Genomic DNA, 16,155 nt, shown 5'->3' with positions numbered 1-16,155 from the left:
GAAAGATCACAGGTTTTCTCCAAAGCAGTCAATAAGGGTATATTTTTCTAACATTTGGTTAGCTCAGTTAATGTCCAAGTGATGTTGGGTGTTCTCTGCTTGCATTAGTAGAGCTCAGTGGAAGAAATATGCAACTTCCCTCTTTGTCCTTTCCTTTATTTGAGCTGTATCTCCAATTCTTGATAATGCTTTGTTGAGGAGGAATCAGCCAAAGAGTTTAATTGCAAGTACAGGCTAAAATAGATGATTTGAGCTTTAATCATAATCTCAGCTCTCTGGAATTCGGACATTGCAAGGGCTACAATAATCCTGGGCTGCCTAAAGCAAAGCAGGATGAGGGAGGAGATTCTACTCTGATCTGGTGAGACCCCACCTGCAGTGCTGCATCCAGCCCTGGGATCCCCAAAATAAGGAGGATGAGGACCTGTTGGAATTGGGTTGAGAGAGGGCCACAAGCATAGTCAGAGGGCTGAAGTACTCTTGGAGTTTTTTGGTCTGGACAAGAGAAGGGTCCCCATAGATCTCATTTTGGCCTTTGAGTGTTTAAAGTGGGTTTATAAGAAAGAACTGTTTTACCAAGGACTATAGTGATAGGACAAGGGGGCAATGGTTTTAAACTGAAATATGAAGATTTAGATTGGATATTAGAGAGAAATTCTTTGTTCTGAGCATGGTGAGGCATTGGCACAGATTGCCCAGAGAAGCTGTAGATGCCTCATCCCTGGAAGTGTTCAATGCCAGGTTAGATGGAGCTCTCAGGAATCTGGTCCAGCAGGAAGTGTCCATGCCCATAGCAGAGGGGGTGGATTAGGTGATCTCTAAGGTCACTTTTAACCCAAGCCATTCTGCCATTTTTAATAACTGAACAGACAGGCAACCAACTACTTTCCAGCACCAATCAAGTTTCAGCACCTCAGGTTTCATGCTCCTAATTTTGGTGAGGTGCAATGCAGAATTGGAACATCTGAACCTGCTTGAAGGCACTGAATGTTCTTAGTCTCTTATTAAAGCTGCATCTTTTGAAAACAATGTACCAGAGATTCCATACTGCAATAGAAAAATTAATGTAAAAAAGAAGCTACAAGCTTTCTGAATCAGTTCTCATTTTAATAAGCCAGCAGACCATCCTCCATCCTAAGAGGTTCTGTGTGCTAATATTATTTATTGTATTAAATATTGAATTCTGGTTATTCAGTCTAAACTTTAGAGAGCATGTTTAAATTAGTTTTCAGTAGTTGCTCCAGAAAAGACTGTGCTTTAATGAACAACATGTAATTGCACATTTTAAGATTTAAAAGACATGGTACTACCTTCCATGCATTGTTTATTAATCTTTTCTTAAGCCTTTTTAAGAAGGAAGAATCTTGGCTATTGTAGGGGCTAAATATTTTCATTAAAATTAGGCTGACCAAGTAGCTCAGCACCTTTGTGTACTGTATTAAGCATCTCCCTGTTTTAAATAGTCTGACTCATGTGAAGCCTTACAGAGTTATGGGAAGGTGGTTGTGATCCACTGGCAAGTGGCATCAGGTAATTTTTGGTACCTTTTTGTGAACCTGCGGTAAGTGAAGGCATACTGGGCCAACTGCAAGGTGCCATGAGGAGTATGCACTGACTTGTAACACACAGAGTGCCACCCACATCACCAATCAATGAACTGAAATTACAATCCCAATTAAACAGCTGTCCTTTCCACCAATACCATCAATTAGGTATAAATTGATTCCTTGGGAAGCATCTTGATTAAGTAGATTTCTAATGAAGCAGTGCACTGTAGAGTTAATGAGGATTTATAGATCATTGTGGTGAATTTCAAAAGCTTCTTCCTTGCCAAAACTAGATTTAAGTTTTATTAATAGCTGTCACGCTACAGTGGATTAGGGTTAAGCATATGTCATGCTACAGAGAAGGGGCTTGGTGATTTTTAGGTTGCTATTCAAATACATATGTGAAAACCTGTTTGAAAAACTTCATATGTATTAGCAGTAAAAGTTGTGGGGACCATCACTGCCGAGCAATTCAAGACCAACTTTATTACTTAATTGCCCATTAGCACATCCTTTAAAATTTTAAAGAGTATGTCATTATATACTTTACAGTTTGTGTGGATTCCTGTATTGTCCAGTAATAAAAATGCAAAAACAGAACCAAATATTCAAGTAAATTAAAAATAAGAGCTGAAATTAAGCACTGTATTTTCTATGTTAAACAGATGCTAGTACACCACAGTTTTAGCACCCTGATTTGCCTTTACCTGTTGGGATTTTTTAATTCTTAAATGTGAAAACATTTTTATTTTTTATGTGAATTATCAAAACTTGATAGTAAAATTTACACTGTAACTGCTCTTTAGGCTCTTCTCCAGTAATGGGGAAAAAATTAGATTTGTCTGTATAGATAAGCATTACTGGCAGAAGAAAAGAGGGGAGCTAACAGTGTAGAGAATTTAAGATCTATAGTGATAGCTACTTATCAAGCAAAACCTGCAAACTTCTTGCTGTTTCTGGACATGGTGGCTAAAAAACCTAAAAGAATATTCAGCTGGCATTGTTAGACATGTATTTTGGAGAGATACTGTGTGGTAGTCAGTCTGGAAGCTGGACTATTTTTTTTTTTCTAAATACTATAGGTCATGAAGGCACTTTATTTTACTGTTTCTTCATCTCCATTCTACTCATATTTCTTATTAATGGGTTGTATGTGAAGCATGACATCCTGTGAGTGAAGCTCTGTCTGATTTCACTGTATAGCTTTTAGAAAATATACAGATGATGTATGGGCAGTATTCTTGTAGGGCACTGTGCCAAAGTACTGGTTTAAAGATGCAGTAATTTTTTCCCTAGAAAATAGTCAGTGGTAACAGTTCAGCAAACTAAGGAAATTATTAATTACAGACTATAGTTATTCTTCTGAGACATATGAGAAACCTATATTTTCTACTCTTTTTAATTAGAATTGAAGAATTTTTTTCAGAATGGAGATTAGGCAACTACCAAAGTGGCTAAAGTTGGTGCAACATGGTTTTTAGGGTTTCAGGGCAGAACCCTGCCCTGGCCACTCAGTACTCTGAGTACCCTCTCCCCTCTGTTATTGCTTCCTTCAACCATGACACATCCTAAAACAGCTGCTCAAGAGAAAATTACTTTCAGAAAAAAAGGACTGAATTCCACAATTCTGGCATGTTTCCTCAGATCTGCTCTCGGGTCACACACACTGTGCCGCACATAAGGACGTAGAGGCATGGCATTATTCCAGGCACTTTCCTGGGAGATCCTGCCCACAGCAAACAAGGTGTAACGAGTACTGAAAGGTGCTTGGACGCCGTAAAACTGTACTGAAAGTTTACCACAGTTGGTAGCTGTGGTATAAAACCACCTAAAACACGAGTATTTTTGTACTCTGGTTCACATGACAGGTCAGTCATGCAGCCTTCACACAATGCGGGTCATGTTGCTCTCAGAAATGTATTCGTGCTCTCGTGATTATCGACAGTTCGATGTGAAAATTAGCGAAAATTCTGCTGCGGACGTGGTCTCGGAAAGAAGTCCTCAGAAGGGCAGGGCGGGCAGCAGTTCCTGCGAGCCCGGCGCACCCGTGGCCGGCGGCTCCCGCGGATCCAGGCTGCCACCGTGCGACCGACGCTCCAGCACAAACCCGGAACGGCTCCCGCTGGAGACAAACACACGAAAGCTAAGACTGTAAACAAATTGCGGTATGCAGCGTAACTATGCGCTCTGCTTTCCTTCTTCTTGGTCTTTATTCTGTGGGAGGGTGGAGCATGTTTCTGACTAGGTAAAGACTCAGAATCAATCTGGTGGGGAAGCACAAGTATAATTTACTGCATATCACTGAAACGCTGCACTAAACAGGACTCATTTGCTTAAGGGCTTTTATGTTGGGGCTTTTATCACTATGTCTGCCAGCTTTGTGAAGAGTAATGAGTATTTTTTGCAGTTTGTCTGGAATCTGATATAGTGTTACTCACTCTGTACAGAAGGGGGAAGTGAGGCATAAGGAAATTAAAGGCATCAATTGCCAAGAATAATCAACTAATTTTAGGTACTGAATTCATGAAATCTGATTGATTCCCTTTTAACCCACTTACTCAGATATCACTTTACATATTCAAGGCACCAATTCTTGGCACCAGCTGCATCCCTGAATGTTCCAGTTCTGTGGATGAGTTTTGAAATGCTTCTCAAGCACCCAAAAAAGGGCTCACCTATGTGAGTAATGAGTAGTATGTGGCAATACAGAATTATAGAAACTTGTATCCAAGTGATCTGCTCATTACAGCAGATCACTGTAACAGGGCAGCACTGCCTGGCAGTGGGGACATGCTGTATTTCCTACAACAGTTACTGTTCACTGGCATACCTGCTTCTTCTACCAGTGCAGTAAGTTTGCTGCAGATCCCTTCATCTACACACAAGCTGCAAGAACTGACCAGGGAATGCATCTCTCAGGATTAACTGCTCCAGAATCAAATGCTTTAGGATTCAGTTTACTGTCTGGTTTCTTCTACCTGGAAGAGACTTCGTCTTCAAACTAAAGCTTTTGTTGTGATGCTTTTCATTCAAAATTTCTACAAAGTTTTGTTACCAAGATATAGACAGCAAGCTGGCAGGTCTTCTAATAGGTGCAGATGAGTATAGTACCCATTTTTTGAAGACACTGCTAAATCTTGCTTCCTTGTGTCAGTTTTGGCCAAACTGTTTTTTTTTCCATTTTCCAGTGATGTTTTTCATGTCAATAGTTTGAAAACCCTGTATTTTATTTCAATTAACCTCCTCCATCCACAGGAGGCCACATTTCAGTGCACTGGTAAGTCACTATTGCCTTCTTGTTAATACAGTAGATGAAAATTACCAGGAAGGGTGAGCAATCAGCAATATGTTAAATATACACAGTATGTTAATTGTTTCTGTGTTTTGCCCATTACTCTCACTGCAGCATTTTCTTTCTTTTCAGTGTCACTCTAACAACTCTACAGCACTTGGGTTAGCCCAGGGCTACCGCAGAAAACAGCTCTGCTGTACTATGCAAAATTCAGGAACTGATCACTTAGAGTAAGAAAAAAAAAAGTGAGGCTAGTTCTATTTTGCAGCTACTAAAGCAGAAATGAATCTTACAAACAATGCCTTACTCTCCTGTTTTATCCCTGACAGTAATATTTTCTTCAAAAGGATGATATATAAAAATAAATATTTATTCCATGTGTGCATACACACAATGTACTCAAAAAGACTCTTTCTGAAGTCTTGGTGGAGAAAAACTGTATCTGTAGGACTGCATTTTCAGAAGACACAAAATAGTTAGAGTATTAATTATTTTTCATTTGAAGTTTAAGATAGGATTCTGGCATGGTGCTGACCGCTTTACTCACATAGATACTGCCCATATTAAAGACATACTGTAGTGTACATTTAATTTCTGTAGGAGGTAGGTACCTAATCAGCCTTGATGACCACATCGAATTGCCTAAAATTAACTGAAAACTCCTAATAAATAGTACTTTCCTCCACTTGTGTTAAGTCACATAACATTCTGGAGCAGAAATGAGAGGGATCATAAAAATTCAGAGAGCAAGATAAGCAAATCTTCCACAGCATCATCCATAAGTTGCTGAATTTCTCATTCAGTTTTATGCTAGTTTTCCTCATGTCAATTCCCTACCAAAAAAAAACAAACCAAAACCAACAACCAACCCCCCCCTCCAAAAAACAACAAAACCAAAACAACAATAAAAATTGACTTCCACTCATCAGTTTTCCATGTGAAAAAATTTCTGTGCTGCTGACTTTGAGAAACAGTCTTCTTGGCAGGAAGTCAGACTAGAAACAACTTACTCAAGGAAATCAGAGAATAAGTTAATACCACTGCTTCATGTTTCATAGCCCACTGTCCATGGAAAACCTCCCAACGTCCACAGGCTCAGTGAAGAGGTAACTGTAATGGAGAAATCAAATGTTTGTGGAAAAACCACATATTACTATTAAATGCTCTTAAGGGTTTTTCACATGCCTGAAATATTAAAACTGCCTACTCTAGTAGACTTTTGATGAGCAGGGAACAGCTGAAGCCCTCATTGTTTCATGCATAGAACACTACATGTATTTGATTTTGGCAGTTTTATTGTTTTGGGAGATCTTAAATGGATTAGGGTTAAAAGTTGTACAAGTCAGGTGCTGCAGCTTCTCAAAATGAATAGAAAACTGTTATATAACAGGCAAAGGAAGACATGAGCTTCGCTGTAGTGGAGGAAAAATTTACACCAACTTGCTTAGGTTTTAAATCATCTGACAATGCACATTAGGAATAAGTCATCCAAGGATTAAATGGAAAAGGTCGTTACAGTGAAATGATGCATTGTGTCCTGAGAGGATAACAGTAAGGCATGGCCACATTGCCATTCTACCAACAAAATCTGGAATTGAAATGCATGATCAGAATATGTGCTTTTACCAGCTCCTTTTCTTAACACCCAGACAAATTAGATACCTAAAGCACTCTTAGATTCATAAAAGAGTAAGTGGATTGGGCTAAGGAGATTGGAGCTACTAATTTTTTTTTCAGTTTGCCACAGTAGTTCCAAACTGCTTGGCAATGAAATGTGATAAAGACAATGCTTAAGTATCCTCTGTCTTTGTCTGAAGTGTCCAACAAGGTGATGGCCATTGCTCTGGCTTTGTAATGCTTGGTTCAATGCAATGATCTTCTCTCAGCTCAGACTCAAGTTTACCATCTGCTGATTCTTGGTCTTTGCAGGCTGCAGGTGGAATCTGTACAGCAGACACGATATCTCTTTTGTAGGCATTTATTTCTTTTTCAGCAAAAGAGTCTGCTTGGCTTGAATTATTAGATCTTTCAGATAAGCCAATATAGTCATGGTCAAAAACTACTGCACCTTGTAGAATGTAATGGTTGCCTGTAAAAGGAAAGTAGCCATTAGTTCAGATCTCTGAAGCCATACCTGAAATGTTAGTGAGGTGCTAACTTACTTTTCAAAATAATTTCCAAAAGAGGACAAGAATGTTTGAGTGACAGTAAACTGATTATGTGAATTTCCCAATTTCACCGAGGATCAAATGTTTGGCATCTCGTTACATCCACAAAGAAATTCCAGAATTAGTTTCAGCATTGTGAATCTCTCAGCTTTAAGCGGAGATGGAAGAAATTACCATCTCAATGTAGTTTATCTATTTACAAGAACCAAAGTTTGACCACATGTGCCAATACTGTGGGAATTATTTTGCTCTTCAAGAACCCAGAAGTAAAAAGCAGCTTGTTCTGCGACAGAAGTCTGTGACAGACTTCTGTATACTAAGTATTTAATTTTTTTGAAAATGCCTCTGGTGACTCAAAGACAGCAAGAGCAGAAAAGAAACACTGTTTGATTTGCAAAGCAGCAGGCTGAAAATTTAAGACCAAGAGCAGAAGTTGACTATCCAAATCTTTGGAAATTTCTAGCCATCCTACCACATAGCATGACAATACTATTTACAGTAAGAGAAATGCTGACTTCTTTAATAGGACAATTTAAAATAAACTATTTCAAAATCAGTTCCCTGATGTAGTCTATTTTACGGCTTTAGAAGACACTCCAATGTTGTTAAAAAAAAAAGTCTCCATTGCATAAGCAAAATTAATGTGACTCCTGCCTACACCAAAACAGAGTAAGAAAATGCTCCTTGAATACAGGTCAGCCTGCTTATACTTCTAGCATATTCTTATACTTTTGTCAGCCAGCACAAATAGATCCAAGCCAATGATTAGAAGCAACTTTAATAGAGGCTATTTTTAAAAAGAGTTTGAACGTTATTCATGAGCTCTGTTCCGTGCTCTGCATAGTTTGACATGACACATACTCACTAGCTTACTTAGCTATTACACCACTGTGTGTGCTAATATAACTCTCACTGGTTACTGAATGATACTTTTTCATTCTAATAACATAACACCACAAGACAGAAGTTAAAAAAACCAAAACAAAAAACTCAACTCTTTTTAAATATATAAAAACACAAACTTAAAAACTATTATATACACCTTTTTCACCGGACCCTCTTACATATGGCTTGAGGTGAGACATCTTGATGGGTCTTTTCAGCCTGGATCCTGTAGAATCTCTTAATATTGCACAGCCATTTTCTGTGATGTAATCTATGATATAAGGACCGATCCATTCCGACTGGAAACGACCATCTTTCCACCAGTTTTTTCTTTGCCTGAGGACTTCATGACCAACTTTAAGTTGAAGAGTATTTAATTGTTTTGACTTCCTTTTGACTGTGATTTTGTTTCTGATTTTTGGTTCATCTGGAGTTTTTTTATCTGCCTACAGAAAGATAAATGTGAGTTACTTTTTTTTTTCAAAAGTAATCATGCAATTTTGTAGCATTGGTTAACAGCACTTAAGCATGACATTGAGTGGTCTTAGATGTGTGTAGTTTGTAATTATGTGGGACTGACAAGTGATGAAGAAATTGCTTTTATCTTCATAAATCACTACTCCACAGGCAATAATTTTCTACTTCTCTATTCCACCCTCCAAGTCAGACATAGTAAACTTCTGACAATCGGTCTCTTTTAAGGTTACTCCCTCCAAATACATACCTGTTACACCGAAATTAAGGGATCACAGGGGAAGGAAAACAAACTAAAAACCACCACTCAACCCCCCACATTATTTTAAAAGGTTAATTATACTTTATAGCTCAGAACTTTTCATCTTTATCTTCAATCTTCTTACTAGTAAAATTCAAATATATAACATTTACCTGGCAACCTGAGGTTTTGTCTTCTTCCAGTGCTTGACTGAATTTTTTAGTTGCTTCAAATATTTTGGCAAAACTACTGTATTCTCCTTCCACACACATATTCATGGGCTCAACAACACGTGGATTACGGCTGAACATTTGGAAATATGGAGTGTTTTGATCTGGCTCCTATTCATACGGGGACCAAAAGCAAGGAAATTTAGCATACAGCTTTGCCGACATTTTGGAGGACTTCAGTCAAAAGAAGAAGAATGTTCACATACCAAATTTGTCAAATTGAAAGCATAGGCTATAGCAGATAAATGTTCATCCCAATCGTTTGGATGGTCTATGCAATACTTGTTAAGGAAAGTTTTGATTGTTTTTGAAATTTTTTCATTTACATCATGTGTCTGAGGATAAGACAACACAATTTGCTTCATTCCAAACAGTGCAAACAGTTCTTCATTTATCTTCAAAATAAGAAGAACACAATTAGTGAACATTTCTCCTGTTTTGTATCCCATTTCATGTAAAAAAACCCTCAGATTTCCACCTCTTTGGTTGATATGATGGTGACTGGGAAAAATCTTGCATACCTATTGGCACAGAACACACCAGGACTGTGAATGAGAGCTAAAGCACTAAGTAGGGCTTAGGAGCCAGTGATTGATGGTTCCTAACCACATTTTTGCCATTTAATTTGATCTGTCATTACCTCCATGTCACAATCTGATGACTTCAACTCTTAGAGGAGCAAAGTGTGGTAAATCCTTCATAATCACTATAAGCCAACTTCAAAAATACCTTTAGCTATTGCTATCCTGGGCAAAATGGATGAAAGACATACATCAGAACGCAAATTAGTGTACAAAAAGTGTACAAATTTATGCCAATTCAAGTAAGTGACAAAACCTGCACTATGACTGCCAGGAGATAATTTTACTGTGGTCTTTTTACAAAGAATAAAGTCCTAGGAAACATTGCATAGCATTACAATTGCAAATAATTGGTTTGACATTTTTTATATTGTGCAGACATCTTTACTTTTTCAATTAAAGAAAAAAAATACTAAAGTCTTTCTGAAAAAAATTCTAAAATTCAAATCTAATATAAGGGAAAATGTATTTTTCTTGAGGGGAAAAAAACAACAACAAAAAACCAATTAAGTAGCCATGTAAATAATTACCTGATAAACAAGCTCCTTCCCCTGATCAATAGGCATCTTTTGAGGTGGCCCATATAAGAAAAACACATTTATGATTGCCTTAGCAATTTCAGCTGCCGAAGTGTCATGCAGTGGTAAGATAACAGTCCATCTTGTAAACAAATCTGTCATAATTATGATGTATTTGTGACTTCTGTTGGTAACATTGAAAGGTCCTATTAGTTCTATAGTGACTGCTGTCCATGGATCCTCTGCTTTGATAGGGTGTATTTTGGGTACTCTGGTGGCTATGCTCTTTGCCACCTGGCAATGCTGGCAAGCATGCACCTAGAGAAGACATCAGGGAAGGTGTTATCAAATGAAAAGTGACGGTGAGGTGATGACAACCATCAGATTCACAGATCTCCACTACATCTCTGTAAATCAGGTCAGACTAGGCAATGCAAAACAAATTTATCACTTTTCTTTTTTTGCCCTTAGGTTTTTCAGAAACAGCAAAAAACCAAAATAAAACCAAGCAATACTGAAGTCCAGGAAAGGGACATGTAAAAGAACTCATAGCTGAATTCTCTCCATTCTGAAAGCACTGTGCTCTTTCAAGTCCACACTACAAATTTTAAAATCCATTACTATCTGTAAATTGTAAAGGAAGTAGGAAGCAACTGAGAGTGAAAGGAAGTCTCAATCATTCCCCTTTTGGCTCATCTATGTATGCTGTGACTGAAAAACACTGGAAGTATACATTATCTCCCATGCACAACAACTTAATCTATGGGATAGAGAACCTTTGTCCAATCTAAATTGAAACGAGAGACTCATTTTAATGTCATGTAACAGTTACACATGAACTCAAAAGTATTCACATGGTGCAGCAAGCCAATAGCAACAGTAATTTGGCCTTAAACTATTTACATAGTTTCCTGAACACTCAAATTGTGCAAGGGGTTGCTGCGCCTGTATCGTCGGGTGGAGGAGAAAAAACTTTCCCAAGCTTTGATGTGTTTAACTATTTCCTGAACACAACTTATTGTAAAGCAGAGACACCATTTTCATATTCTTATCTGCTAGCAGCGACTCTGGTCACACATCCTTGTGATGGCCCATTGCATCCTAACAAAAATACGTGAGAGTCCTTCCACAAGAAACCTCTCTCAGGGACTGGATGTGCCCTGCCTACCAAAAGAGATTATGGCTCCCCACCACACTATAGTGGTGCACAAGCCAGTAGTAAAAGAATAAAAAGTAGTAAAAGAGCAAAAAGAAACACCATGCATTGCGAAGATGACCAGCTGCAGTGTGATTGCAAGCTTACATTTCCATCTAGTGAAACAGGCTGGGCACTTGCCCTACCAAAGTTCACAGGATTACCAAACATTTGTAACAGACTACATAAAGTATCCTGTAGCTATGAAGCCATACCCACTGCTTGACATCATTTGTTACAGAGGTCCAGTAGTAATTACACTCCACTAAAGTCAGTGTTCTTGATATACCATGATGAGTGCCAGCAGCACTTTTGTGGCATTTCTCAAGGACTTTTTTCTTCTCTTCATCTGAAACAATTACCAGGCGCATTTGTTTTCTGTCTTTTCCAACATAGAACAACTTGTTTTCTGAAAGAAGTACCAGCAAATTATAAGCAAGTGCTTTGTCTTCTGTTTGGTTTACTAAACTACTGAGCATGACTCAGAATAGAATTTATTACAATAAGTTCACTTTTGTAAACATAGCTTTTTGTTTATAAACATTTCAATTATGTCCTCCAAAGAGCCATTAGTTCAGCCATGTTTATTATCTGGACACAAAGAGTTACAAGTGCAAGTCAGAATGCAAACAGCATTCCCACACGAAATCTGACTGAAACACAAACTAACACTGGGGCTGGAAAGGGGAGGTAGGAGTGTTGAAACTGTTGTTTGTGAAGCTGTTGAGTGCCTGCCAGCAGCCTGACATCGATAGTCAGAGATTTAACTCCTCCCTGCCTTCTCTCTACACAACACTGGCAGTTTTGATGGGATTGAGACAGTAGAGCAGACTACAATGGCTCATAGAGGCTCATATATCTCCCAGGGCTGAAATAAAGTCGGGAAGAGCCTGCAGGCTCTCAGGTGACTGATGGCAAAATTGTCCTTGTACTTCTGCCAGTCATCCCCCACAATGGATGGAGCATTCCTTGTCTCTAGCTGCAGATCTATTTCCTCTTCTGTAATCCTTTCAATTATGGGTTGCAGTGACTACATATTTCTACAGTATAAAAAAGATAAAAAATGAGGTTTGGCTTTTATATAGATAAATAAACCTATCCTGGAATGGACTAAAGCAGATTGAGCTTCCATTTCTACAAACATCCTGTTATATATTAACCAGGGATTTGCAGAGCATTTGTCTCATAAAGAATGCTTATTAAAATCACAGAATGCTGCAAAGCAAGATCCCACTTTTTTAATATTAGGAAATCTTCACCTTAATGTCTATTTTTAGCATAATTTGAGAGAAAAGTTTTACCGTTGAAAACAAATTTTTTGGCAGCTCTCCTGATTCCACTTCTTTCACTTGATAATGTTGTGGGATGATATTCCCCTGTTCGCTTGTAGTATGCAATCTGCTTCAAGTGAAGCCCACCACTTTTTCCACTACGAACCATTGCCAATCTGAACAAAATGGACAGAATTTATTAGATAAATTGTCAGAGAAAGACATTGTCAAGCTTTTACTTACTTCTTTGTAGCTCAGAGCTACATATCCTGGTTACGTAGCCTCTAAGAAGAGATTACACCATCCACTATACGCATCCACTGTCAACTTTAGCAACAAGGAGCACTGCTTGAAACACTAATTTTGTTCTAAGCAGAGCTGATTTTGTCAAACTATATTTTAAAATTTCCACACAGTGGAGGCTTCTACTACATTCATTGGTCAGGCAAAGGAAATGGTATCAGAGAGAAAGAAACTGTTCTTCTCATTCTTGGATACCTCTCAAATTCAGTTGTGCTTGCAACAGTCCAAAGATTCATCATAGCTGAGAAAAATGTACATAGGCAAATAGGAAAAAAAAAAAAACTTCCCAAAGAGAAATGAGTGGAAATGTATTTTTTTACTAATTAATCAGACAATTAGATTTTGAAATTCCAAACCAAACTCTGCATGTGAGGTAACAATTTGTTCCTTGACACAAGCTGACTTCCCTGATAACATTAATAAGCAATAATGTCATTAGCAAGATGGGCCACTGATACAGAACCTGTTTGGGTTTGGCAAGAACAGCATCAAAATAATTATGTAATAATGAAAATTGAAATATTCACAGATAGGATAATTGATGCAGCCTCTACATCATTTGTGGTTTGCTTTTTTCCCCAAATCTTTTTCAGCAGCATAGACAAGGCAGTAGTTCAATCCTGCTTTCATCAATGTCTGCAGGAGCAGGACCAAGCTTGGGGTCAGCCATGTCATAATTTCATAGTGAATACTGGTTATCCACAGCATTAAGTCAATTTATTTCTTATCCTGCCACTGTTCCAATGCCAGACTGTGACATTATGCAGCCTGCTAAAAAGAGTAATTAGTTTGTCTGCCATATGTGATAAGTGGCTTATAATTATGGGAAAGTGACAATATCCAGTCACTCAGGAATGAACATCATCTCATTATGTGGTGATGCTATTTGAAAACAAAACGTGCAGGACAAGATGTCTATTTTTCAATTTATAGATTCTGACCTACCTTTACTATGCCGGTGGTGGGAAGGAGGTAAAGACCTCTTAAGAGTGATTATGCACTTCATTTCATCCTTTCCTCCCAGAAAACAGAATGCAATATGTCATTTTTGGAACCTGCACCCTGAGCTAAGCACTGCTGCTAGCAATGGCAAATGCGTGACAGGAACTTCCCATTCAAAATGTGACAAGGCTTTTGCCTCACTGAATACTTCATTTTATACAAGCAGGAGCTGGTTTATCAAAACAAGCCAAGCCTCTTGTCATACAGCATTAGTGCTTTGAAGTAAAATTTTCATACCTGGCAGAACTAACACAGATGTACTTCCCAACACCACAATCTCACACCACAATCTCACCTGTGAAAAAAGACAGTGTTTCAGAACAGGGAAGGAGAGGAGCCAGAACACAGGACTGTTCCAACACTGCAGTTTCCTGTAAATTTGTATCTAACAACACATGCTAAACCAACCCACCAAACCAGTAAATTGGATAACTAACAGCAGAAAAGGAGGTGAGGCTGCCATGAAGTAAATTCATGTTTCTGTTGTTTAAAAGAAGTCAATTAACTAGTATTTATGACAGTAAAAGAACAGTGGTGAAGGGCAATTAAAATATCCTATCCACCAGGGGCACACATTCAAGTTTTACTCAGGGGCTTCCTTAAGGCCAGTCCTGCACTTAAGTTCCCTGAAGTCAAAGCTAGCCCAGTATGACCTGTTACTCAAACACAGGGATGATGGATTATTTGGCTTGACACAGACTTTCACACATGGGAAGAAAAGATCTTACAGCACAATCTTTATTTTTCCAGTACTATTGAAACTTGCCTGAAGTAGCGAATATTCTCCATGGATCCCAAAATTGCCCATTTTAATGAAATGAAGTTGCACCGGAACAATATACTTCTAACCAGGACCACAGCATACACTTCTTTAAAGCAAACATGCTATCCACATTTCTGCAATGGCAGTTTCTCTTATAAGCATTTTGAAGAGCTTAGGTAAGCCAACGAAAGAAGAATGTGCTTCTTTCATTGGCTTACCTAATGTAGCACCCACATACATTAATTTAGTAGGATCCTGATCCAGCAAACTGTTAAGCACTTAAATCTGCTGGACTGCTGCCTAATATGAGCTTGCTTCCTGAATATTTAATTTCTTATGCCCCTACTAATCTTTTCTCCCACTACCTAATTTACTTTGTTTGGCCTACTCCTAAAAAATGCCAAATAAAACAGCCCTGAAAAGAACAATTTATAAAATCTTCTGGTTTTCTTATTTATTCATATAATTAATATGCTATATCTCAATACTCATAATGCATCTGGTAGCCTAAAAATCAAAAACATAAAATCAGCTATCCATTTTTTAGTACCTTAGAAGTTCAAAAAGTGTACTCTAGAAAGTATTTTAGCAAAGAGAATGAAACTTTCCCATAACCAGTGGTATTTTAGCTTTAGCAGCTTAGCCAAAATAGTCACACCTGCTAAAACTAAGCCATTTCATCCTTTAATGCCCATTTTCTCCTACAGACAAACGCAATCCTAACTGCAAAACTATTCTTGCAGTCCAGATTTTGACCAATTCTCCTACTTCTGACTGCTGTTCTTATAAGAAGCAGGAATTGCCTGTGGAGCACTGAATCACGGTCACAGAATGGTTTGGGTTGGGATGGACTTTAAAGAACATCAACTTCCAAACTGCTGCCAGGTTCAGGGACACCTTACACTAGATGAGATCCCTCAGAGCCCCAAACCCACTTGGGTTCGAACACTTCCAGGAATGGGACAGGCACAGCTTTTCTGAGCAACCAGTTCTAGTGCCTCACCATCCTCTCAGTAAAGATTTTTTTTCCTAATATCCGCTCTAAACTTGTTCTCTTTCTTTGAATGCATTCCCCTTTGTCGTATCACTATATGTTCATGTAAGAATCCCCCTCCTGTTCCCTTAAAGGCTGTTGCCAGTACACAGCTTCAAAACACCGCTTTTCTAACCCAGGTGCTTCAAAAAATGTGTCAATCAGACTGACAGACTCGCTTACATTCCGCCCTGGTTTTGCAAGGTGCGACAGAGGGCTGGGAAGGGGCGCCTATGAGGCTGAGTGGGTAGGCACGCGAAGCTGCGTCTTGCCGCCCGCGGTAGCGTCAGCCGCCATCCAGAATTCCAGAGATTCCTCTCGGGAAGGCGCCTCGGCATCCCTCCTGCCCACAGCACTACACATCCCAGCGTGCATCGCGCTTGCGCAGGGCGTGCCGGGAGCGGCGGTCTCGAGCGATCATCCCCTGGGCCTCGCACCCCGCGCATGCACGAAGCAACGCCAACGCGAACTTTTTGCTTCCCGCCACCGCCCCCCGCCGCCCTCTCGGCCCGGCGGGCACACCCGTGAACATCCGCCTTGCCGCGGGCACGCACCTGCTCCGGCAGAGGTACCGGCAAGGCCCGTTGCAGGGGCCACAGTTTCCTGGCCAGACCAACCACAGCCACAGCCCCAGCGGCGCCCCGAGACTTTT

At 39.2% G+C, this 16,155-nt stretch overlaps 2 protein-coding genes across 5 annotated transcripts in view; one reads left to right on the top strand and one right to left on the bottom strand.

Moving 5' to 3' along the window:
• Positions 1 to 4,320: 4,320 nt before the first annotated feature.
• Positions 4,321 to 16,148, bottom strand: GIN1 (gypsy retrotransposon integrase 1). 4 transcript variants are annotated; one of them, XM_058044141.1, is made up of 9 exons: positions 16,058 to 16,095; positions 13,945 to 13,989; positions 12,433 to 12,578; positions 11,347 to 11,540; positions 9,949 to 10,254; positions 9,044 to 9,232; positions 8,781 to 8,948; positions 8,050 to 8,338; positions 4,321 to 6,928 (listed from the first exon to the last, which is right to left on the bottom strand). In XM_058044141.1, exons 3-9 carry the CDS (start codon positions 12,569 to 12,571, stop codon positions 6,630 to 6,632), a joined length of 1,584 nt encoding a protein of 527 aa, XP_057900124.1. In that variant the 5' UTR covers positions 12,572 to 12,578; positions 13,945 to 13,989; positions 16,058 to 16,095; the 3' UTR covers positions 4,321 to 6,629. The 4 variants fall into 4 exon arrangements, with proteins under 4 accessions (XP_057900124.1, XP_057900125.1, XP_057900127.1 ...); XM_058044143.1 differs by having other exon boundaries at positions 6,805 to 6,928; positions 8,072 to 8,338; XM_058044142.1 differs by lacking the exon at positions 13,945 to 13,989 and having other exon boundaries at positions 16,058 to 16,148.
• PPIP5K2 (diphosphoinositol pentakisphosphate kinase 2) overlaps positions 16,055 to 16,155 on the top strand; it is a 48,831-nt gene continuing 48,730 nt past the window's right edge. The window contains exon 1 of the mRNA XM_058044128.1: positions 16,055 to 16,071. The gene's annotated coding sequence lies outside the window, so the exon portion shown is untranslated. The remainder of the gene's footprint in view (positions 16,072 to 16,155) is intronic.

Source organism: Melospiza georgiana, chromosome Z, assembly GCF_028018845.1.
Source record: "Melospiza georgiana isolate bMelGeo1 chromosome Z, bMelGeo1.pri, whole genome shotgun sequence".
Taxonomy (NCBI): domain Eukaryota; kingdom Metazoa; phylum Chordata; class Aves; order Passeriformes; family Passerellidae; genus Melospiza; species Melospiza georgiana.
The sequence above is the reverse complement of the archived record's forward strand: the minus strand, read 5'-3'. Positions and strand labels throughout refer to the sequence as shown.

What these genes read in the sequence shown, in the direction of transcription:
- GIN1 (XM_058044142.1), bottom strand. Translation starts at nt 12,571, where the DNA reads ATGGTTCGTAGTGGAAAAAGTGGTGGGCTTCACTTGAAGCAGATTGCA. An exon ending in CAAATGATGTCAAGCAGTGG is followed by an intron (nt 10,255 to 11,346) that starts GTATGGCTTCAT and finishes TGTCTTCTCTAG; the next exon opens with GTGCATGCTTGCCAGCATTG. An exon ending in CTTTCAATTTGACAAATTTG is followed by an intron (nt 8,949 to 9,043) that starts GTATGTGAACAT and finishes CCGTATGAATAG; the next exon opens with GAGCCAGATCAAAACACTCC.